We start from the raw sequence: 24,511 nt of genomic DNA, 5'->3' as shown, positions 1-24,511 counted from the left end.
CAGGGCTGCGGGGGGCAGGGGGTGCTGGAGGAAGGGGGTGGGCAGTGCAGGAGCCCAGTCACCAGCTTTGCCTGCCCTGGGCTCTGCTCACTGAGACCTGGGGGCTCAGGGCACGGCCAGCCCAGACCTCCGAGGCCCCTCCTTCATGAACTGCTGAATGCATGAGCTTTGCAGCCTCCTGAAGCTGACTTCCAGTCCCGGGGCACCACCCACGAAGCCCAAACAGTGACCAAACATCCCCCGGGGTGTCCTCACCCTGAAGGGCAAGGCGCTTGATCGAGGTGGGGTTGCCCTCCCACGTGGGAGGCACAGGGCAGAGTGGCCAGGAGGGAACAGCTTCTCAGAGACGTCTGCGCGGGGGCTCTGCTCTGGACCACTGACTTCACAGTCTTTGCCTTAAGGTCTGAACTCACTTCCTGAGACTCCACACCCCCCGCCCTGCCCCAGAGCCAGTGGCCAGGGGGCGGGGCTCAGCAGAAGGAAGACTCACCCCATTCTTCACAATGAACTCGGAGGTGACACTCTGGATCTCCTCCAGGGTGTAGGAGGGCACGTCTGCACCGCACGCAGGCTTCTCGCTGGACATGAGCAGCTGGTAGTACTCCTCATTGGCTGTGGGAGAGACCAGGTACAGTTCCATGACACGTGGGTGAGGAACCCCCTCCCTGCACCCGGGAGAGCGGTGGGGGCAAGACCAACAGAAACCTGGGGTTTCCCCCTGGAAATCAGAAAGCCTTTGGTGACCAGTTTTTCAACAGGAGGTACACATCATCTCAAACAACACGGTGCCGAGTTCCACCCTGTGCGTGCGCTATGCCCTACGAGGCGTCAGTCCGGGGCTGCGTCTCCGCTCCCACACAGGTCAGCTGCGGCAGCTCCTGCTCTGCCTCCCGGTGGCCTGCCCATGAGCACAGGTGCACAGGGGACCCAGCCTGGGGACAGAGGCACTATGGGGACTGAGACCCAGGACACAGGCGGATGGATGGATGCCCTCCAGTGGGTGGGGGTTGGTCTGTGGAGGTCCATTTCCGTGTGCACCTGCGGTGGGAGGGGCACTGTGCCCACCTGCCCGAAGACTGCTGCCAGGGCAGCTCAGGGGCCCCCCACAGAGCAAAAACGGACAGCCTGAGGTCCCCCATGAAGCAGCTCCAAGACGCTGCCTTCCCAGGACACGCGTGTGGGCACTGCCTTGGGGCCCTCACACCCATTTCCCAGGCGGGCGGTCCTCAGTCAGCTGCTGGGGGTGGGGAGGGGCTGCTTCAGTTCCATCCCCAGCCACTCCCATTGCCAGGCCATCAGGGGCCACCGTCTCCGGCCAGAGCACAGCGCTGTCCTTGCCGTGCCCCGGCCCCAGCCCGGAGCACCAAAGTGGCGTATGGTAAATGGGTTCCGTTTACTGATCAGCTGGTGCTCTCCCTGCTTGTCCTTTCCCCTCTGAGTCAGGCTCCCGTGGGTGGAGGCTCCCCATCAGGGCAGCTTCCCACACTCCGAAACCCCTCCCTCCGCATCAGCTGGGCTCCAAGGCCCGCCCGGGGCGAACTCCCATCTGGGTGTGAAGCTGCATCTGCAGGTTGGAACAGACCCACCGGGCAGACGTACCTTTCACCTGCTTCACGCTCCTCAGGGCGTACTTCAAGGTCGCCAGCGTGCTGGCTTTCCCCTTGGCCTTCTTGTCTGCGGGGAGGTGGACCTTCAGCTCCTTGAGCGTCCGGATCAGCTCCTTGTGCGTGTCGGCTTTGGCAGACTGCTCGCTGCTGCGAAGGCAGACAAAGAGGCGGTCAGACACTTGCCTTGGGCCCTTTTCTGCAGAAACTCGCATCTGGCCCGATTTCTCCACCAGGCCCAGGACATTTCGGTCCACGTGGTTCCTCGCGGCACCCCCGGCCTTGCCCCCGTGAGCAGCGATGTAAACAGAGCTGCTTGAACGTGGACTCAGAGCTGCCATGGCAAAGGAACCGCCAGTGCTCGCTCGCACCCCGGGCCTCGGCAGTGCTCAAACAGGTGACACGGTCCCGGAGCGCTGCTCCCAAAGATGGACACAGACAGCAGGGGGCACAGCTACCAGGCTGGAGGCGAAGACACTCTTTCGAGTTAGCACCACCAGGCCCACCTGCCAGAGAGGACCGCAGTCCCTCAGTCGATGTGATTGCTCCCTCCCCCCCTCACAAACGGCCCTGGCCTTTGCCCCCCGCTCGGGGCACTTTGGGTTTCTGCAGGCATCGGTGCGTCCTGACAGCTGTTCTCTGCACTCTCAAATGACCACCCTCACCTCTCGCTCCAGCCTTTTATTTTTAGGTTAACACCTACTGGGCGCCAGCAGCACCCTCACCGGTTGTGACAATAAAAAGTGTCTCTCGACAAAGACTTGCCCCTGGGGGAACCACTGCTTTAACCCAAGTGACAAGTCAGATGCCCCTTCAGCTGGCTCTTCTCCCCCGAGTGGGGTCCTCCCTGTGCCCAGAAAGGCCCGCTGGTTGACCCACCACCTGGCCAAGCTGGGCCCTCCCTGTCTGTCTCGGCTAGAAAAGGGTCACGTGATGCTGACCGCAGAGGGCAGCAATGGCGTGATGGGGCGTGAGCAAGCCCCCAAGGGAGGAGGAGATGGAAAGAAGGACCCTCGGACTGAAGGAGCAGAGACGGGGAGACAGGGCAGGCAGGAGCCCGCTGAGGGAGGCGGGCCCGTGCAGCGCAGAAGGCACTGAGAGAGCAGCGGACACTCTCCAGGGGCTGGGTGACGGCAAAGTGCCCTGTGCCCAGGACTGAGAGCTGGCCGTTGTTCCAGCAGGCTGTGACAATGTCTGTGGGTAGGAAACTAAGGGTGCATTTGTCACCAACACCTCCACAGGGTGAGGGTGTTCCGGGTGGACGCACCTCAGATGCACACAAGGCCTGCTAGGGTAGAGCTGGACAGACCCAGGGCAGCATGGGGGGCTCTGGGCAGCACTTGGGGACAGACAGCCAGTGTCTGAGGGGCTAACAGGTTCTAGCAGAAGCATAAACAAGTCACGTCCCCCCAAAACTGGACCTCCGACGACAGGTCTCGGGGGCCTCACCTGCAGCCGCTGGTAGAAGTGTGTTGCTGGGACTTCGCCAGCATCAGGCTGAAGGCGTCCGGACTGCAGGGGTGGGAAACAAAGACAGAGCTCAGAGACCCTGCACCGCGTCCCCCCACCACAGGAGACATGCGGTCAAGGCCCAACGGGAACGTAAGACCTTCAGGGACCCAAGGCTAAGGGAGCAAGCCCATGCCGTCTGCGGCACGCACAGGCCAGCCGGCTGCCCGCTCACCACGCCGCCGCCGTCGCTCCGTGGGCGGGTGGCCCCACCACACCAGCTGTGGCAGCAGGATGAGGAGGGGCAGGCCCTGGGCTGTTTTAGTCACTCTAAGTTAATGAGATTTTTAAAAATCTGGAGAAAAGTCAGTCCTCACGATTTAAAGATGGCAAAGACGCCGGATGATGGCAGAAGCAAGGCCCCGAGGAGACAAATGGGGCCTGACCTCAGCGCCCGGGGCCCTACCTGCAGTGGGTGTCCGGCGGCCCCACTAGCATCCTCAGCTCCTTGCCGCTGTCGTCACAGTCGCTGCCCTGCGAGTCCCGTCCCATGGAGCTGTTCTCGGTGGCCTCAGTCCCACTCAAGCCACCGCTCATGTCCACGTCCTCTGGGAGTAGGGCCTGGCTAGGTGTGGGTTCCGTGGGCTCCTTGGTGGGGCTGCTGGGGCTGGGGGCAAAGCTGGCAAACTCATTCATGGTGGCCCTGAAGAAAGCTGGCAGAGGAGAGACACATCGTCAGCTGGAAAATGCGCTGTGGTCACTGCCGATATCACAGGGCCGCCCGGCGGGGGGCCTTCTCTCTGGTTTGCCAAGTAAGCAGGTGGTTGCCGGCCACCTGTGGGCATCGCCGGGCTTTCTCATTTGTCCTCAGTCAGGGAGGACCATCGGCCATGAACCAGGGAGGCAGTGGGACTGGGCAGCCTCTGCCCCTGACCTCCAGTGGCTGACGGAGCATTGGCTGCCGCTTAGCAGAGGGGACTTTGGGGAATACACAGACTCTCACTGAGTGGCTGGCGGGGCCAGAACCCTGCAGGTTGTCTGGGATCTGCCCAGATGGGTGGGGGCAACTGGACTCAGAAATCTTGGCCATTACAAGCCATGGGAGACCCTGAAGCCAGGAAGTGGGCAGGGGGAGACCCCTGAGATGAAGCTGAGAGTCGGGAAGGCTTTGGGGAGGGTGTGGCTATGGACAGCAGGTGCCCCCTTCAAGAAAATGCGCATGAGCGGGGCGATGGGCCAGTCCCAGCACTTGAGTGCGGTGGGTCTGGGTGGGCTGCATTGCGGGGTGGGGAACTGCTGGAGAGTTCTGGGCAAGAGCTGGCCCACACCTTAACAGGGCTGCAGGGTGGGGGCTGCCCTCCTCCAAGGGGCTGCCCACCCAACTTCCTAGACCCCTCCCATGTCACTCTGCAGCCCCTAGCACAGGGCAGGTCCTTCCTGCTGAGCGGATCATGAAGGCTGAGTGGCTAGCAAGCAGCCCCTGGATGGCAGGGGCTTCAGCGGCCCCCCACTTCCTGGCCGTGTGGTCCTGAGCAAGTGCCTGAGCCTCCTGTGTCTGCCTCCTCATCTGACATACAGGGCCACAGCAGCATCCGCCTCCGACCGGCTGCTGGGATGACAGGGGACAGGGGCCTAGTGACCCGGCTGTGCAAGGTGTCAGGGTGCGGCCAGTGTCCCCCAGAGGCCAGTTTCCGTCATCGCTGCCAACCAGGACAGGGGCAGACGTGGTAAGAGACGTTGTTTGTTGTAAAAGGAGGAATCTCACTGCCAGGGGAGCCGGTGGGGTGGAAAGGACTCAGAGCGGCGGGCCCCCAGGCACACGGACCTCCTCGGGAAGGAGGGGGCAGGCACCGTGCGAGGCTGCTGTCATACCCTGGGAGCTTGGCCTGGCCCCTCGTGGGTCCCCTGGCAGCCTGTCCAAGCAGGGCTCACTGAGAAGGAGGGACAGGACCCCCTCAGTGGAAGACAGTCTCTTCGCAGAGAAGGTCATGCAAGCATGGCAGAAACGTGAAACAGCAAACCAAACTAAATCACCCCAAACTTCATCACTCCAGAAGACGTGTCACTCAGCACTGACGGCCCTAACAGGCCAACCCCACACTGCCAAGTCGGCAAACCAATGTGCCTGGCAAAGCAGGCTGCCTCCCACCTTCCACGGATGTTTACACAACACCCACCTGTGCCCGCACTGCCCGGCCCTGGGCCCAGACTCCCAGCCCCGGGGGCGGTGCTCCTGGGCCCGGGAAGGAAAGGGGCTGCCAGGGCTGCCCCTCGAGGCCCCTCTGCTGTCCCCTTCCCAGGTGCTCACACACGGGCTCTGGCCCTGGAGGACAGTCAGACCCAGGGAAAGGAGCTAATCTCGGGCCTGGACTCTGGCCATTCCTCCATACCTTTGGTACAGAGGACAGCCGGACAGAGGGCTGCTTGGGCAAAGTGTGGACTGTGCTGAGGTCACCATCTGGGCCGGGCTTCCCAGGAACATGGGAGGTGGAGGAGGCGGGGTGGAGAGCAGGTGGGGACCAAGGCTGAAATTCTTTGAAGCTGATAGGTTCATGGGTTCCTTACACTGTCCTCTCCACTGTCACATATATTCAGAGTTTCCATAATAAATAGTGAAAAAGAAAGAAAGAGAGAGAGAAAGAAAGAAACACAAGCACAGCCTGGGCCCCAGTTCCACCTGCCACAGTCACCCCCAGGATGGATAAAGGCTGCTCTGGCCCAGGAGGCTTGAGCCAAAGGGGGAAGTTCAAGTTCATTTCCTTGTGGAAATCAGACATCAGTTCAATCACTGAAGGTGATCAACTTTTTGACACAGAAGTATAAATACAAGCAGACAAGTCCCAAGTCATAAGGTCACAGCTTGATGTACGTCCACAAATTGAGCAACTGTGTTCCCAGCCCCCAGCCCCCCAGGGGCCCGGGCGACCCACTGGGCCACCGCCCGCCTGGTCCTGACCTGCCGGACTCCTCCCTGCCTGGCTGACCCTGCCTCTCTGGGCACTTTAAGCAGCAGGATCCTGGAGCCTGTGCGCGCGGCCACAAGCTGGCGGTGTTCTCAACCCAGATTTATAGCCCGTCTGCTTCTTCCTGGTAGGAGCCAAGACCCAGGAGCCAGCCGGCTGTAATCTGAAGAAAATGTTTGTCCTGCTCAACAAACACCGCGCTCTCCATGGCAACAGCTGGGTAACAGAGGAAAATGTGACTGTGGCTGGCCAGCTGTGAGGGGAGGGCGGCTGGGGTGCAGCGTGTCCCGGCCTCTCCAGACCCTCCAGCACTCTGAGTTCTGCCTGGGACTCGCAGACACCGGCCAGCACAGATCCCAAAGGACGATAAGGCTGAGCCCCAGCTGCCTCGCTGCAGCCCAGGAGCTGCCCTGGGGCCTGCGAACTCCGAGCTGTCCCTATGTCTCTCTGGTCCAGTCAGAAGGAACCCTCTGGCACTAGGAACCCTCAAGGACTTCTTGAAGGGCTGGAGCCCGCTCAGCCTTCGGCATGGCCAGTGGCCATGACCCCTGCCCTTAACCAGTGACGGCTCGCCTGCTCACTCACTGCCACTGATTTGCACTAGACTTGGAGTTACAGTAACAAACCTGTTACAGGTGTGCAGAAAGGAGCATAAAGAGTTAATAGAGGCCCCATCAGGACCTTCAGGCCCCCCGCTGGGGGGCACAGGTGGGCCAGTGTCCACCAGGGTGGGCCACGGGGTGTCTGCATAGCTCTGGGGCTGTGTATTTCTAGTGAGTTCTGCCGAGGACGTAGTTATCAGCGTCACTCTTCTGACTGAACTCGGAGAGTCCTGCCAGCCACTCACTGACCCGACAGAGCCTGAGGTTTGCTGAGGCCAGTGAAGTCACGTCACCATTTAAAAACAGAGGCCAGGGTTTTTCTAAAAGTAAAGTATATGCTTGAGAAATAGTACGAATGAAAAGAACCCTTTCTATTTCCTTCTGTCTTCATGGGAACATGCCGTACAGACCAACCGTACCAGGTCTGGAGGCAAGACATGTGGAAGCCCATGGAGTTGCCTGGGGAGTCCTTGAAACAGACCTCAAAGATGGCCTCACCTGACCCCTTCTCACCGATAAGGAAACTGAGGCGGGGGGGGGGGGGCTGAGTCACTCAGCAACAGCCGCTGGTTGGCAGCAGGGCAGGCCTCCCCCCATCCAGCATCCGGCCTCCACAGACAGCCTGGGCTGTGCTGGTTCTGCACCAGTGAGTCACACCAAGACGACAGTGACAGGTAACACTGACACCCACAGCACCATCCCTGTGTAGGCATATCACGTCGCTTTCCACTTAAAAAGGAAAAGCTCCATTCCCATCTCACCCACACGCCTTGTAAAAAGTGATTAGCCTTGTACTTAAAAACGCAATGGCCATTTAAAGGCCCAGGCAGAGTCCCATCGCCTTCTTGGTCAAACCCTGCCTGGGACCAGAAACCCTGGGGTAGGGGTCGGGGCACTGGTTTGCAGCCAGGGAGCAGTCAGGGGCGCTGCTCTGTCCGCCAGGGAGGTTGGAGGTACTCACGGAGGCTTCTGCTGGGCTGCCGGGGGTTCTTAACATTTGAGGGACCTGAGGGCCCTCCCCCTAATATCCCCACCCACTCAGGAGTTAGCACCCACTTTCAGGCTTCCAGAGAACCTCAGCAACTCACCCTGTCCCAGATCAGGACCCTCAGGACGAAGGGAAGCCCTGCAGCCCCTGGGCTGGGGACAGCCCTGCGAGATGTGCGCCCAGCAGGTGTCTGGGCTTCAGTGTCCTCGTCCATCCAGGCGAGGGGCTGCCCTGGACGATTTCCAGGGTACCTTCCGACTCTGTTGTTCTTTGGGTATGAATCAGCTTACCACACGGGTTTATTTGCGTGGGTTACAGAAACCATGGCAACAGAGTTGTCATCCCTCAACCTGGCCTTCCGGAAGAGTATAGCAGGCTGGCACCTGCCCCCCACCCCTGTCGATGGACAGTACTTGGCAGCCAAGGGACACCCCAGAAGGATGGTGAGATTGCTGTATCACAAAGTGGGGCCCCCTCCATCTACCAAACCTGGGGAGAGAGAGTAAGACGGGGGAGTTCAGTGTGGGCACAGGGGCACATGAGGTGTGCCTTCCAGCTCACAGGCCTTCTAGTCTCTCGCTCACCACCTCAGGGGACCCCTGGACTGTCCAGGCAGGGCTTGTAGACTAGCACCCACCCGTGGCCCTTCCCCAGCTGGAGAGGTGGCTCTCTGGCCTCAGAGCAAGCAACCGGTCCCCTAGGGGCTCCCCTGTGTTCCCAGAAACAGTTGCACTGGCCCTTGGTTGCCTCGACCTTTCCCTGCCCTCTCCCCATTGGGCGAGGGAAGGGTCATGAAAGAAAATGATCTGTAGAAGGACAGGCTGGTGTGGTGGCCACAGCTGCTCTGTGACCCGAGACAAGTTTCCTAACCTCTCTGAACCTCAGTTTCTTGATCTTTGCAATGGGGATAACAGTACCCACTCATCCCTCACCCTCCAGGCCAGTTTCAAGTCTAGGATTCCCATGACCCGGGAATCTCCGGGATCGCGCTTCCGTGGGCTGGCAGAGCCGCCGCCGTCCCCGGAGACCACCTGCCAGTACCCCAGACTCGTCCGCCCGCCGGCCCGGAGCCGCACCGGCCGGCGGCGGTTACGTAACCAGCGAGCCGGCGGCGGCTGCACTACTGACCGCCCCAGCCCGGCACCGGTCCTCCCTGCCGCGCACTCACCATGGAGCTGCGTCCTCGCCTGTCTCCTGGTCAGCCCGCGCGTCTGTCCGCGGACCCGCTCTCGCTGTCGCAGCCGCCGAGAGCAGCCCGTCGTCCCCAGCGCAGCCCGCCACAGCCGCCGCCGTCGCCGCTGCCGCTGACTGGTCGCTGTCACATAGTGGAAAACGTGACCGCGCGCGCGGTGCCCGCCCCCGACGCCCCCCATTGGTCGCGATGCTGCTTCATTTGCATACAGGGAGGCTGGGCCTGCGAGTGTCGCGTGTCCATTGGCTACGGTGCCTGTCGCTCTCTTTACATAAGACGCACATGGAACTCCATGTTCACGGTGTCGGTTCCTCAATGAAGACCCGGCGCGCTCGTTTCCCCCTCCTCGTCCTCGCAAGTGGTCCCTTCCACTTCCGGCCTCGGCGTCTTCCATTCAAGACAGCCCGCGTCAGCGGGCTCGGGGAGCGCGGAGTGGAGCGTACCACCGCGGGGCAGGGGACGGGGACCGGCTCCTACGCACCTCGGTTCAGGCTGAGCGGCAGACGAACTCCTGCTGCAGCCCAGGGTCCGGGAGGCTGCCACGTTTGGCGAAAGGCCAGAGGCGTGTCCTCAGCGGCCACGGCCTCGAGAAACTCCCGGAGGACATCTCTCATTCACGTTTCACATTCATTCACTCACTCATTCATCGCTACTAGGCGCTAGGCTGCCCAGGGGACCGACACCCTGCCTGAACTCCCGAGGCATGCCCAACCAGGCCACCAATGCTTACATTTGTCCCAGACTTGCCCCAGGACTATTGGTTTCCAAGAGACCTTTCTTATTTTTCAGACTGTGTGTCTCTGTTTTGGGTTCAGGAAATAGGAATATTCGAACTCCGGAGGTACCTAGGTATGGAATGAACGATGTCCCTGACCCCAACCACATCATTAGGAAGAAAGGAACCAGCTCTCTGAGAAGGGGAACTTAATCAAATACTGAATTGGGCGTTGTGGATGGTAGATTCACCAGCCCCGGGGTCACCCCCAGAGGCTCCGTGAGGTGTGAGTGAGGACAACTCTCCGGAGGAAGGAAGGCACAAGCCACAGACGCAGCGCGCTAGTCCCTGGAGCACGGCGGCCGAGGCCATTTGTTCTTTCAGTAGACGCTGTTTGGAGCCTGTTCAGCCCCCAGCCTTCTGTCTATCAGGGGTGTCCAACCTGTGGCCCGCAGACCGCACGCATCCCGGGATGGCTATGATTGTGGCTCAGCGCAAAGTTGTAAATTTACTTAAAGCCTTTTTTTTTTGTTCACCAGTGTTCACTAGTGTTTGTGTATTTAATGTGTGGCCCAAGACAACTCTTCTTCTAGTGTGGCCCCGAGATGCCACTGGACACCCCTGGGAAGTGTTGGGAGTGACCTAGTAGTGGACCAAGAACTGCACGTAGGACAGGACTCACGTGCAGGCTCCAGGCAGTGGGGCTGCAGCAGCCTCTGCAGTGCAGGGTCTGGGGGGAGTGTGAGGCTGTCCCTGAGGGGCTGAGGAGACACTAGCTGTCCCGGAAGCGGGGCTGGCAGCTTCTCCCCGCACGTGTCCCATTCTTGTTCCTGGGCTCTTCTGTCGGGATGGAAGGGAAGAAGGGGTTACAATCTGGCTGGCTGTAGCCAAACCCACATTCAGGAATTCTTACCACTTCTTTTCCTCTTCTTGACAAGTGGGTGTGACTTGGTCAGACACAGGGGCAAACTAGGGCAAGTGCCAAGTTCACTGGGGCAAGTCTTCCCCCATAGGCCCCGGGAGGCCCGCTGTGTGGCTCGCACTCCACTGTGTGACTGTCCCCTCCTCCTGCTTCTCTGCCATGGACACCAGGACACACTCCCCACCCTGCTCCCTCACTCACACACACACATACACACACCCAAGCAAATCCAGAGCCAGCTGCAGGAACACACCCACAGGTCCTTTTGTTTCTTCACTGTATATTGACGTCAATGGTGAGCCCCATTGTTCTGGAAACCAGTGTAAACAGACAGCTCATCCAGGCAGAGAGATTCTGCCGCTCAACTTTCCCTGGCCTTCCTTCTTGTTCAGCCTACAGCCTAAAGCCACATTTCCTCCCCAAATTTAGCCTTTCCTATTTCGATAATGAAAAGATCAAAGCAATTACTTTAGAAAGAAAATGTCATAGGTTTCTAGAACTCTCCAGAACCTAACTTACGTTCAGTGTCTCGTGGTGAGCTTCTTTGCCCGGTTATCGGGCCCTCCCATTCACTGCACAAACATCAGCCAACACTGAGTTAAGGGGCATGCAAACCTGCCTCTTTCTGGACCCCTGGCTTCTCAGGGTTTGTGGCGTAGGAGTGGGGAGGTGGGTTTGGAGGCAGTTTCACCTACGATAGGGTGTGAGTCCCGGGAAAACAGGGCAGGCCTAAGTGGAAGCCTGCACTCCTACCCCAACAGAAGAACACTGAGGGGGGCAAACCCCCAGGACCAGGCCGAGCCCGAGGGCGCCATTCGCCCTGAGCAAGGTGGCGAGTGAGTGCGTGTATGTGTGCCGGGCACTCAGGTGGCGGGTGGAGTGGATCCTTTCCTGGCCAGCCTACACCGACCTGCTAGTGTGTTGGGATTAGCTGTCACCTCTAACACAGAGGGCTTGGCCAGATGAATGGCTGTTGGCACCAAGGGAGGCAGGCTGGCGAGAAGGAAGCCTGGGGGTGGGGTGGTAAACCAGTTCCCCAGCTGCCTGCAGAATGCTGCTCTGGAGGTGGCTGGCCTCCGGTCTCAGCCTTCCCCCCTGCCTTTCCAGTCAAAGGCTGCTCTGGCCCAGTCCCTCCCTGGTCCGTTTCCACCCATGCCTGGCCCCTGCCTGCAGGGCCCCACCGCACCCAGGTCTCCATGCCCTTGCCAGGCCACTCGCTGGCTCTCTCGTTCGCTCATGCGGGCAGCCAGCTATTTATCGGGCGACTACTGTATGGCACACATTTTGCTGGCCATTGCCTCCTCTTCTCGCGATCACAAGGTTTGTGGGTCAGCCAGCTGGCGCACGAGCTGGGGAGGCAGAGGACAGGGCCTGGGAAGAGAATTATATCTGTAAACAGCGTGGCTAGCCTGACCTCTCTAAGGAGACAGAGGGGACGCTGCCAATCTGTCTGGTCCTCTAGCCGCAGAGTCCCCTTCCTGGGTTCAGGGACATTGGGGATGAGAATGCCTGATGCCGACCCTCACTCTCTAGCCTCCCGTGTGCCCGGTGCCCTTGCACAGCTGCAGGCCAGGGACCGTGGCAGCTCCTGGCAGGGACACCCTCAGTGGGGGGGCCCATAAGCACGGGCAGCTGTGTCTAGGGGCTGCAGACACGGAAGTTCCCCGCGGTCAGGAAGGCTCTGAACCAGCACTGCCCAGAGAGCTGGTGCCTCTGCTGTGCCGGGTGCATGGACCAGGGTGGAGAAGGCATCTTTGCTGGGGCCAGCCACCTGCTGCTGAGGGATTTTGCTTTTTAAACTAAGTACAGATTCAGGGAAGGCTGTTCTTTGTTTGGGGGCGACATGTGCGTGTTGTGTGGTCATGGGTCTTCCCCAGGAGGTCGGAGGTCAAAGCCCCTGCAGCAAGCAGGCTCCGTCTGCCCCGCCACAACCCGGGAGAAGTTGCTCTACGAGGGACCTGAGCGCGTCCTCGCACAGTGCCACTTGGCCGTCTCCTCCCTGTCCCTTCACGAGGGCGTCTGGACAGCGCAGTGCGCTGGCAGAGGCTGGAGCCTTTGGTGAATGGAGGCGGTGAGCATGCACACCCCGCCCCGTTCCGGGTCTGCGGGAGAAAGTGCCTCATACTTCCTCGTGAAGTGGACGTCAGCCACAGCGGTGTGGATTTTTGCAGCTGTCCTTTGTCACGTGGAGGTTTCTTTCTGTGACAGTTTGCTGAGAGCCTTTTTATAAAATTAGGCAATGGGGCAATTGGCTTTTAATCTGTGGTAATTATTATTTGAAAGTATTTCCTCCAAATAAATCTAACCTATTATTTTGCAGATCTGCAAATAATTGGAATCACACAGCTTTGTGTCCGTGATACAGCACTCTCTATAGACTTGCTTACTTCATCATGTACCTAAAAAAAGTAAATTAAAAATCAGTGCCCGAGGCCCTGCCTTTTCTAAGTTGTCAGTTTCCTCTTTATTGCCACAAGAATCCAATGATTAGATGTGCATCCAACTGACTTACTATCAGTTTTTCAAATAAAAGGTATGATTTTGACAGAAGCCAAAAAAACTGTTTGCTACTGTGTCGCCTGAGGAAGATTAAACTTCCTGGTCCTGGGGCCATAAGACAAAAAACCAAGGATCCAATGAGATGAGAGAGCTCAGCCCCTTGGTGAGGGAGAGGGTGAGGTGGTGGGCAGGGTCAGTTGGGGTCAGAGCGTCGCCGGGCTTGAGGGCCGACGTATGGGGTGGCTTCTCTGGTCTCCGGCGGCTTCGGCCCCTTCCCAGGGTCCCTGGGCTACCACCGCCCTCACTCTGGTGGCACTGGTGGCGGGCGAGGAGAGGCAGCTTTTCCTTGGGGCTGCCTCTGGCTGAGGCGACACCCTCGTCTGAGGCGACCCTTCAGAGGCCAGAATGACCTCTCTTCCCTTGGTGTGTCATCCAGCTCCGGGCCCTGGACCTGGACTGGGGAGGGCCCTGAAGAATCTGCTGCCCTGTCCCTTTCTGCCTGGTGTATGTCCCCAAAGCTGTCACCTCAGCTTCGTTCTGCCTGCATTGCTGAGGCTGGGGCTTAGGGGGGATCCCAGCTGGCACCCCTCCTCCGTAGAAGTCCTGGGCAGTGTCAGGAACTGGGAGTCAACAAGGCCCCTCCCTGTCAGGGCATCTGACCCTCCGCGGAGCCGAGGTTCCCAGGGTGCCCCTCACCCCAGACGAGCTGTGATGTAGCATGTGTGCGCACTAAGCACCACACTCAGCCATTTCCGTGAATTCTCTTGTTTAATCTCCACCACTCCACACGGCCTGGGTCCAGGTCCCCCGGCCCCTTTGTAAAAAACACCCTGGAAGCAGCAGTGCAGTAAGGAGTCGTGTGGGGCTGGGCCCAGGTCACGAGCAAAGGCAACCCTTGTCTGCAGAGTGACCTTGTGGCCACCCTCAGCCCTCCCCGCCCCTGCAGGGCCTGGGAATAAGGTGGCCAGAGTCCAAAGCCCAGTGTTCCTCTTGTTCTGGAACATTCCCCTCCCCTGCTGCCTCCCTCTGCTGCGTGAGTGGCTGGGGCTCCCAGATGGGGACGGCCCGCCCCAGCCCCACCCCCCTCTGCTCCCAGCGTCCCTCCTGCCTCTGCCCGAGTCTCTGCCTGTTTCCCTCCCGGAGACTCTGCCCCGGGCCAACCCGAGTGTCACATGTGCCACCTGGGGTGTTGGTTCCTGCTCACCAGCTTCTCCCTGGAGCCCAAAGTGGAAAAATGCCACTTGTCCCCAGACCAAAGCTTTTTGGGAGCAACAAAGAGGTCTGACCGGTCCAGCCTTGCCTCATTTTTGCATGGGCCTTGAACTAAGATGCTTTCTACATTGTTACAGGGAAAGGCGAGGAAAAAAAGAGCCAAGGAGTGTGCCACAGAGATCACACAAGGCCCACAAAGCCGAGACGCTCTTCTGCCTGGCCCTTTGCAGCGAGAGCCTGCTGACCCCCCGGCTACCCTGTCAGGCAGTGGCATGGCTGGTACTGAGGCTGTGCCCGCTGCTCAGTCAGACGGGGCGCAGGCAGAGAGCAAGGCACTGGGATGGAGCAGGTTCGAGGCCCCATCCGGGGAGGGCAGCAGTCACGACCTCAGCCCCGGAGGAGTGAGAATGTCCCGAAAAGAGAGAACGAGAGGCCAGCTTCAGACCCACTCTGCGAGCCTGGGATGCCGCCCCGGTCCCCGCCCCCTGGCAGACCGACGGAAGGCAGGCCCGCACTCTGATCCTAGAGCTGCAGAGGAGACCAATGCCAAGGTCAGGAGTAACATAGGGAATGACTCTGGGCCATGGATGTGGGCAGCCGGGAAGATGAGCTGACACTGCCAAAGGGCCACCTTCTCAGGACCCCCTAGTTGGCAGAAGCAATGCCTTCCCCCTCGCCAGAGAGCGGACTGTCCTCACTGGTGTCTCCCCTGGGGCAGCACCCTGTTGCTCGTCCTCCTCAAGACCTGCCCTCGGCACCTCCTTTCACCCCAGGCCTAAAACCGTGTCAGGCCTCAGTGCAGCCAGAGCAGAGAATGGAAGCCCTGCTCTGGGGGGGACGAGCCTGCACACCAAAGGGCCTGTAGGCCTGGCTAATGTGCGCCGGCAGGCCTGCGGGACTTGGGATAGTGGTCTTTAGGGCGTCTCGGGGGCGACTGTAAGGCCAGACTGGGGCCTGGGGGAGAAACTCAGGGGCAGGACGCTCACCTGTGCTTTAGAACTCAGTGTCCTGCCCTGGCTGGCGTGGCTCAGTGGATTGAGCCCGGGCCTGCGAACCACACTATCGCGGTTTGATTCCCAGTCAGGGCACATGCTTGGGTTGCAGGCCAGTTCCCGGCAGGGGACACACCAGAGGCAACCATACATTGATATTTCTCTCTCTCTCCTTCCTTTCCCCTCTAAAAATAAATAAATAAAATCTTAAAAAAAAATAAAAATAAAGAAGTAAAATCTTAAAAAAAAGAAAAAGAACTCGGTGTCCTGTCAAAGGTGCCGGGGACCGGCTCTGCTCTCTTCTCGAGACGACTCTAGGGGTGCGTCCACACCACTTGACACGGGGAAATGGGATGGGTAGCCATTGCCGATTTCTGTGGTATAAACGCTCCCACCACGAACAGTTGTGCACCACCATTCTTATGAGAGTGGCAATGTCAAGGTCAAAGGCATGAAGGGAGGAGGCCCATCCTGCCCCTCACCCCCAGGGCCCAGTTCCAGGCCCGGCCCACTCCACCCGGCCAATGTAAGTGTTTCTGCTGACCAGAGGGCCTGGGTCTGCTCAGTTATGTGGAGAGGGGGGTGTCCCATAGTCCAACGCCTGGGAGACAGCTTTTCCAAACTCTTTAATCAGAAACTTTAAAAAAGGGCCCTTGGTACCAACTAATCTCGGTAAAGTGTTCACCCTAAAGATGCCTTCAGGTGATGGAGAGCCCTGGCTACCGGTGTGAGGGTCTGCCACAGGCCAATTCTTGGTTCTGGTCGGGTTCGTGGCAGTGGCGGTCATTGTGGAGCGTGGGTGGCATTTCTTTCTTCATTCATTCTATAGTACATGGTGCACATTCCATACTCTGTATACACAGATTGTAAATGCTGTGTAATCTGTTTATGCATTAGAGTAGACGTCAGCAGAAAAGCATCACTTCATATGTTATAGTCTACTAAATGTAAAATAAAAATTAGTTTTGAATGTGATGTTTAGTATCGGTGTAAAGCCGCTTGCTCTGTGGCCTGGGCCGTGTCGGCGGGGCTGGGGTTTGGGGCCAGAGCAGGCAAAATCAAAAGCACTGAACTCTCCAGACTGAGAAGTCGGTACGTTTGTGTCTGACTCCCATTCGCCTTCCAGGGCTTGCCTTGGCAGTGAGACAAGCAGGAGTTTTACGCCATGTTGCGCAGCCCTGGCCTGGACGTCTACCAGGCTGACGCTTATCATGCAGACCTTTGCAGACGTTGTAAACAAATGGTTGACAGAGCAGAAGGCAGATGATAAAACTATAAACAAACCGCCAAAAAAACAGGTGACAGATGTGGGGCAGGTGTGACCGTGACGGCAATGAACAAAAAAAAGAAACGGGGCTGCGGGCCCTCAGGTCGGGGGACACAGCGGGGTCTTGCGGGGAAGGGTCGAGTCAGAATGGCCAGCGGCGCCACGGGAAGGTCAGACTCGCAGCCATGGGCTTGTACGTTCTGTGGAGCCAAAAGGGGCAGACCTGGGCCTGGGCCGGAGGACGGTTGGAACCCGTGCCCTGGGGGACGTACCTTCCCGTCCAGCCCCCCAGGGCAGGATCCTGTCTGTGCAGGATCTGGGAACACCGGGCGGGGGCCGCAGGTGGAGTGAAAGTATTTTCCTCCCTGTCTCCCCTGCTCCCCGTGTGGCCTTCCTGCTTGGTCCGAACGAAGGACCCAGGGTGCCGAGTCACTGATTCCGACGCTCGGTTTGACATGGATGAAAACGTAGAAAACCTCGTAAGGAGGTTTGCTTGCAGTCTTCACATCTCTCCCGAGTGGGGTGTCAGGCCGCAGAGGCAGAGGGCTGGCGTCAGGCCCCTGCTGACCAGCCGGGGCCCGTGGGTGGGTGTGCCCGGTGTGCCCTTGTGGGGCTGGGTGAGCTCGCCTCCCCTCTCCCTCCGCCCCCTGCTCACAGCCCTGGACACCACAGCCCTGGACACTACCGCCCAGCGAGGCTCCCACAAGGCTTTGGGTCACTCTGTAGCCCCTTCCTCCTCCAGCACCCACAGGCGCCCGGTTTGAAGGTGGTGCTGCCCTGCTCACCTTCAATACGCCTGCCATGGTGAGGGGAGGACTCAGAGCCTGGAAATAACCCTGTCACTCAGCACTGGGTGGGGCTCATCAGTGCCTGTCCTGGAGATCACCCGATTCGGAAAGTCTCCACCTGTCCCCAGTGCTCAGGTTCCGCCTGTGCCCAGACAGGGCCACTGGGTACGCCACCCTCTCTGGGCTCCAGCTTCCATTCCTGCCCCCTCACTGTCTTCACCGCTCAGGACTCTGGAGTTCTTTAAATCACAGAACTCATACCCGACTGCCCTCTCCCGGCCCCTTTGGGTGGGGTCCACACCTGGGACAGTGAAGCAAGACGTTTCTACTCTTAGAGACTAATTCCTCCACCCAGCCCTGGGATTCTGGGTTAAGAATGTTCACCCCACCCTTTCGAACTGTGCCAGATAAGAATGACTTCCCCTTTTTCCTAGGATGCCCTTCACTTCGCCCTGTTGAAGGACTCTCTTTCCTCTTTTATCTCCACTTCCCTTCCCTCCCCCTCACTATTCGGGTCACCAAGATTTCAGGCCAAGTTTCTGCGCCTGGGGAGATGAACCGTCTTCTGAGGCACTCCTGCCCATCCAGGGAAGGAACACGCTGGGGGCTGCAGGCGGAGCTTCCGAAAACTTGGAATTGCCCCTCCAGGCTTTTGGACCGTGCCCAGGACAAGGCCTCGGGACACCTGGAACAGCTGAGTTGCTTCCTGGTGGCTCCGGGCCTCCAGGTTCATGGCCGTGTGTGTGTGTGTGTTGTGCCTATCAGCAGGGACCAGCATCTTTCACTGGCATCAAAAGAGTGACCCATTTTCAGTAACCACCTTCTGGCAGCCGGGGAGGCCTTTGTTCCGTGCGTGTGGGCACCTGGACGGCGACTGTGAGGGAAGCGGTGGGCGCTCAGCGGGTGGGGAGGACGTGTGACCGTGGCTCTCACCTCTTTCCTTTCTGGAGAATTTCTTCTTGTCAGCCATAATTTAAACCTCTCTTTAGACACAAAGTCAAGAGTGGACAATGGGAATACCCCGAGCTCGTGACCCCGACTGGTGAATGGGGCTGGGTTGGCCATGAAAGCCTCTGGCGTCGAGGGGGGGCATGGTGGCCCCCAGGCTCTGCGCCTTCACACAGCTGAGCCCCACCCTCGAAAGGGAGCTTGGAGGCAAGACGAGCCAAGGACACTCGGCGTGTGTTGAGAGCCTAGGACAGAGTCCCAGCAAGCCAAACATGAAGAAAACAGTTGCTTAAACTCCTAACCAGCCGTGGACCTCCGGCAGGTGTGCAGGGCCCGGTGCTGGGCGTGGCCTGCACTGGCGCAGCCCAGCTTTCTCCCCGGAGCTGCTGGCTTCGGGCCTCCTATCACCTGCCCCAATTCACCACGATGGTTGGCATGATGCGAAATTCACCTGTGTCGACTGAACAGAGGGAATGGACAGGACTAATGCCTAGATTGTTAGCCAAATGTCGCCTAGTTTCTAAAGAAACTCACTGTACCTGACCCCCAGTTTCAGTGAGGACCCAGAAATGGGTGTGCGCCCCCTCCTTTGGGGCGACCTACGGGCGAGGTTCCAACCGGTCAGGAGCAATGCTGTGGCAGCCCAGCCCAGCCCAGCAAGGACTAGCCCCAGGGCCTGGGGATGGGCTGGAGGCTTGGTGTTCTCTTCCAGAAAATGAGGTTAGCCAAGACACCTCTCTGAGGGGTTGTTTTTTTTGTAAATATTTTATTTATTTATTTTTCGAGAAAGGGGAAGGGAGGGAGAAAGAGAGGGAGAGAGATATCAATATGTGGTTGCCTCTCACACTGCCCTCTGCCGCTGGGACCCTGCCCGAAACCCAGGCATGTGCCCTGAGTGGGAATAGAACTGGTGACCCTTTAGTTTGCAGGCAGACACTCAATCCACTGAGCCATGCCAGTCAGGGACTGGGGTTTTGGGTGTTTTTTAAAAAATTTTTGTAATGTTTAGATTGTAGTAAAATACACATAACATAAAACTTACCACCTTAACTACTTTTTAAAATCCTCACCCATCCAAGGATATGCTTACTGATTTTAGAGAGTGAGAGGGAGACAGAGAGAGGAACACTGATGTGTGAGAGAAATGTCCATCGGATGCCTCTGTACGCACCCTGGGCGCGTACAGAGTGCCGCCCTGACTGGGCATCAACCTGACTGGGTGCACCTGCAACCTTGCAGCTGCAGGGGAGGGCACTCCAACCAACTGAGCCACCTGGCCAGGGCTTAACCTTTTTTTTTTTTTTAATGTGTCGTTGCCTCTCGCGCGCCCTCTACTGGGGACCTGGCCTGTAACCCAGGCAGGCGCCCCGACCCTTTGGTTCTCGGGCCTGTGCACAGTCCAGCCAGGGCGGGGCTTGACTGTTTCTAAGTATCCGGTTTGCTCGTGTTCGGTACAGTCTCACTGTTGCGCCGCAACCTCCAGAACTGTTTTCACCTGGTGAAACCGAAAATTGGCACCCGTGATACACCACCCTGTTTTTCCCTCCCTCAGTCCGTCTGTAGGAATTTGATGACAGTAGGTCCCTCGCGACAGTGGAGTCACACGGCGTTTTTCCTTCTGTGACAGGCTGATTTCACGCAGCGCAGTGTCCTCCAGGGTCACCCATGCTGTGGCAGGTGCAGAAGCTCCTTCCTTTTCAGGGCAGAGCGCTGTTCCCCTGGATGGACGGCCACGTGCTGTTTATCCACTCACCTGCCTGCGGACACTGGGTCGCTTTGACTGTTGTAAATAGTGCTGCTGTGAACGTAGGTGCACAAATATCTCTTTGAGACCCTGCTTCCAATTCTTTTCTCTATATGCACAGAGGTGGGATTGCTGGGTCTTACGCCAGTTCTAGTTTCAATTTTTTAAAAAGATTTTATTTATTTATTTTTAGAGAGAGGGGAAAGGAAGGAGAAAGAGAGGGAGAGAAACATCAATGTGTGGCTGCCTCTCACGCGGCCCCTACTGGGGAGCTGGCCCACAACCCAGGCCTGTGCCCTGATTGGAAATCCAACGGGCCACCCTTGGTTCAAAGCCCACGCTCAACCCACTGAGCCACACCGGCCAGGGCTATTTCCAGTTTTTTGAGGAACTGCCATACTATTTTCCACAGCGGCCGCACCATGTTGCATGCCCACCAGCAGTGCACAGAAGTTTCCATTTCTCCATGTCTTCGTCAGTACTTGTTATTTGCTCTGTTTGTTTTTGGATGGTGGCCATCCTAATGAGTATGAGGTGGCATCCGATTGTGGTTTTGATTTGTATTTCCTTAATGATTAAAGAATTTTAAGCCTCCATGTGCTTATGGGCCATTTGCTTATCACCTTTGGAATAATGTCTGTTGGAGTCCTTTGTCCACCGTTGTTTGGAGTTGAGCTGTTTTGGAGGTTGTTCTGGGGACTTAGGAGCAATGAAACACGCTTTGCTCGGTGTCTGGAACACAGCCAGCCAGGGCCCCACGCACGTCGGTTCTTAGGTTTCCTGACGCACGAAGCAGTCGCGCTCCAAACACTGCTTCTCGGAGGATGGCGGCCAGAGATTGGCAGCAGCCCCCGCCCCTCTCCCCCTCCCCACAGACTCCCAGGCCTTGTGCCCTTCCCTCCACCTCTCCAGCATCCTTCAGCCTCACTCTTTCCCCATCTCAGCCCTGACCCAGGCTGGACTGTGTCCCTGCCTCAGGGCCCCTTACTGGCCCCCTCCCCAGACCCTCCTATCACACAGCTGCCACTCTGTGTCTGGGGGCACAGGGTCCCAATGTGACATCTGACCTCCCCGAACCAAAACAAAGGGGAATGTTAGAAAAAGTGATCAAACTTTTAAAATAACCTTTTAAGTAAGCTATAGGGTTGGCTACATGAAATTATGGAACCCAAGCCACTGTTCTGTACCGTATACACAACATACACTTTAAAAAATTTATCTATTTACTTTTAGAGAGAGGAAGGGTGGGAGAAAGAGAGGAAGAGACACACCAATGTGGAGCTGCCTTTCATGCGCCCCCTACTGGGGACCTGGCTCAAAACCCAGGCCTGTGCCCTGACTGGGAATCAAACTGGCGATCCTTTGGTTCACAGCTCGTGCTCAATCCACTGAGCTATACTAGCCAGGGCCAGCCACAATGTACATTTTTAAATAAGATAAAAAAATAGGCCCTGGCTGGCGTAGCTCAGTGGATTGAGCGCAGGCCTGCGAACCAGACGATCGCGGTTCGATTCCCAGTCAGGGCACATGCCTGGGTTGCAGGCGGGTTCCTTGCAGGCCAACTCCCAGCAGGGGACGCACAAAAGGCAACCATACATTGATGTTTCTCTCCCTCTCTCCTTCCCCTCTAAAGATAAATAAATAAATAAAATCTTAAAAAAAAAATAAATAAAAACATGTTGGAGAATGACCAGAGGCTGGTATCTGTGGAAAGGCCTTCAACTCCCAGGTCCACGGGCCCACCCAGCCCCTTTCTCAGGCCACACCCTGGGGGCCACTTTGATGGTGAGTTCTGCCTTCTTCCCCACCCCCTACCCCCATCATGCAAGGCTGCACCCCTGGCCCGCACTGCCCCCTCCCCACCCACCCCCTCTCTTTTTCTTTCCCCTTTGCCCATCAGGCTGGTCTGTGACCGCCCCCCCCCCCCGAAAACACACCTGTTTATTGCTTTCTGAACAAGAGGCGGTACTCGTTCTCTCTGATGCACTCGCCTTCGAATCAAACCAACAGTGAACAAACAAGCAGCACCCTCGGCGACTCTCCCAACCTTCCACAGGAGGCAGAGAAAAAGCCACTGCCCAGAAAAGAAAGCAAACGCTGTGGACACTGCCCGACCAGCTGCCCTCCTGGGGTGTGCGCTGCGCCTACGCCCGGGGTCCAGAGAGGGGACGTGGCCGGCTGGTCTGGTCAGTCCGGGGGCCGTGCACTTGCCCATCCAACACCCACCCCCCCCCGTGACACGGCCCTGCCTCCTGCTGCCTGCCTGTTTTTCACTTGTGCTTTCTTCTCAGCACAGATGGGTTGCTTTTGGGTTTTGCCCTGTTATCCCCAAATCCCAGTTTGCGTCGCTTCAGGTTGAGTTCTCATGTGCGCCGTTTCGCCTGGTAGTCTTTGGCGGGGCCTCCCGTGCAGGGATGGAGGGAAGAGCTCTCAGGAGAAGCCCCCACAGAGGGCGAAGCAGGCAGGTAGGGGAAGGGAGGCCTGAGCAGCAGGTGCAGCTGAGGACTCCAAGGACCCCCCACCCCCAGGGCTGTGAACTGGCAGCCGTGGGACCGACGGAGCGCCCCCTGCTGGACTCACGGTCCATCTCACTGCCCCAGGCGTTTCTACGCTGGTTTAATTACAGCACTGGAGTTCAATTCTCCCCTCCACACCAATCGTGGGGATTCGGTTCCCCAAATCTCAGGGTAGCTGCTGCTTCCACAGACTATTCTCAGGAGCAACCCTCTTAGGTGGGAGGCCCTGGGAGACTGGGTTTGGACTTCCACCTCCATCAGTCCTGCCATGGGGGCTGCCCCGAGCAGGGCAGGCAGGTAGGCCCCAGGGGTGAGGTGTCCCCAGAGAGGAACTTAGCAGTGACTGACAAGGACCGACACTCCCTTTGGAGCGAGCCTCGCTCTCCAGGGGCACCTGCGTGGCTGGGCACAGTGTCCTGGCTGGACACACTGCCGTGGCTCACGTGTCGTCCTGTGGGCAGCACAGTGGGGGTTCACTGGGTGCCCTGGGGAGCCAGAAAATGGGCTCCTGCTGCCTGGAGCGGTGTTCTAGTAGGAAGGGGGCATCGCACAACCAGTTACAGCCTGCCATTAAAGGGGGCCAGAGGGGCATCTGACAGAGGCCAGGGAGGCCCCTCAGGGGGACCCTTGGGTCAGTGGGTGATGAATATAGGGTTGTGGAGGTGGCAAGTGGGGGTAGTTTGGGCAGGAGAACTTGGGCTTTTAAAAAGAATTTTATTTATTCATTTTTAGAGAGAGGGGAAGGGCGAAAGACGGGGAAACATCAATGCATGGTTGCCTCCCGCTCACCCCCCACTGGGGACCTGATGCAACCCAGGCATGCGCCCTGAGTGGGAATCAAACCAGCGACCCTTTGGTTTGCAGGTCTGCGCTCCATCCGCTGAGCCACACCAGCCAGGGCAAGAAGTCAGATTTAAAAAAATTGTTTCGGTGACAGTTGACATGCGATATTAGTTCCAAGCGTACAGTGTAGTGGTCAGACATCTATATACCTCGCGAAGTGATCACCCCGATAAGTCTAGCGCCCGAGTGGCACCGTATGCTTGTTAACTATTATTGGCTATATCACCTGTGCCTTACTTCACGTGCCCAGGACTATTTTGTAACTGCCCATTTGTATTTCCTAAGCCCTTCACCTTTCTCACTCAGCCCCCACCCCCAGCCCTCTGGCAGAACTCAGTGTGTATGTAATTCCACAGGAAGCTGTGCCTTCAGCAGCTCTCTGAGGCCCATTGCTGTGCCGGGAGCTGAGGTCCATAGGACTTGGCACCTGCCCAGGTGGACCTCTCTCCGCTCTCACCTGCCTATCGGCCTGCCTGTTGACACCTACTCGGGCAGAAAGCCCCAAATCCACAGGTGTGTCTTGGCCTCATCTACCTTCAGAAAGAGCAAATGGAGTTGACTTTGGACATGAGCGAATGGGCTGGGAAGGGCTGGCTTGGGGCTCCCCCGGGAGCTGATTCTCCCCCCACCCCGCATTTGGGAAGCAGCCCTTGGCCTATGCAGGAAGAAAGCAGGAAGGGCCCTGGCGCAATTATGCTGCCCCTGATTTGGGGAGTGACCGGCCCTGCTTCAGATCTGAGAGAGTCCGGTGTGGGGCAGTTGTCGGGGGTTGCTGGCCTTTGCCACCAGGGCTTCTGCAGGGAGTTGCTCTGGGCGCTTGTCACTAGGAACAGGTCTTGTAAGAGACGTCCGAGCTTCATTCAAATGCTTCCTGGTGAAATTGCTGAGGGCTGGAGAGGCCAGAATTGACCAACGCCCGAGCTGGCTGCCCTCAGGCTGCTCCCCTAATGCTAATTTGGGGAGTCGGCCACTGCACCGGGCAGACTGCCGGCGCCCCCACGCCTGGTGGACACGGGGAGACAGGGGAGCTGTGCCAGGGCGCCCAGACTCGGCTGCCAGCAGGGCGGCAGTACCCTGGTTTTCACCAAGTGGAGGTCTCCTCTGACACTTACCTTTTAACTTTTGTCACTGACTGAGAAGTTTTTATTGAGAAATAAGTCTAAGAAACAATGGGATGTAAAAAGCGGAAGAAACCTCCTGTCATCCTGACTCCTAGATAATCTGTGAAACCTTGACAAACAGGCTCACACTCTCACAGACCCACACG

General features: G+C 58.1%; 1 protein-coding gene across 1 annotated transcript in view; it reads right to left on the bottom strand.

Annotated features, from left to right (window-relative positions):
* Window positions 1-8,902, bottom strand: part of PER2 (period circadian regulator 2) — a 29,840-nt gene extending 20,938 nt beyond the window's left edge. The window contains exons 1-5 of the mRNA XM_037069192.1: window positions 8,775-8,902; window positions 3,520-3,766; window positions 3,054-3,116; window positions 1,600-1,754; window positions 491-612 (exon numbers count right to left, since the gene is read on the bottom strand). Coding sequence (XP_036925087.1) covers window positions 491-612; window positions 1,600-1,754; window positions 3,054-3,116; window positions 3,520-3,749 — 570 coding nt within the window. The 5' untranslated portion in view covers window positions 3,750-3,766; window positions 8,775-8,902. The remainder of the gene's footprint in view (window positions 1-490; window positions 613-1,599; window positions 1,755-3,053; window positions 3,117-3,519; window positions 3,767-8,774) is intronic.
* Window positions 8,903-24,511: the final 15,609 nt, after the last annotated feature.

The sequence above is a fragment of the Sturnira hondurensis genome, unplaced genomic scaffold (assembly GCF_014824575.4).
Source record: "Sturnira hondurensis isolate 20B ecotype Veracruz unplaced genomic scaffold, ASM1482457v3 Scaffold0018493, whole genome shotgun sequence".
NCBI lineage: Eukaryota > Metazoa > Chordata > Mammalia > Chiroptera > Phyllostomidae > Sturnira > Sturnira hondurensis.
The sequence above is the reverse complement of the archived record's forward strand: the minus strand, read 5'-3'. Positions and strand labels throughout refer to the sequence as shown.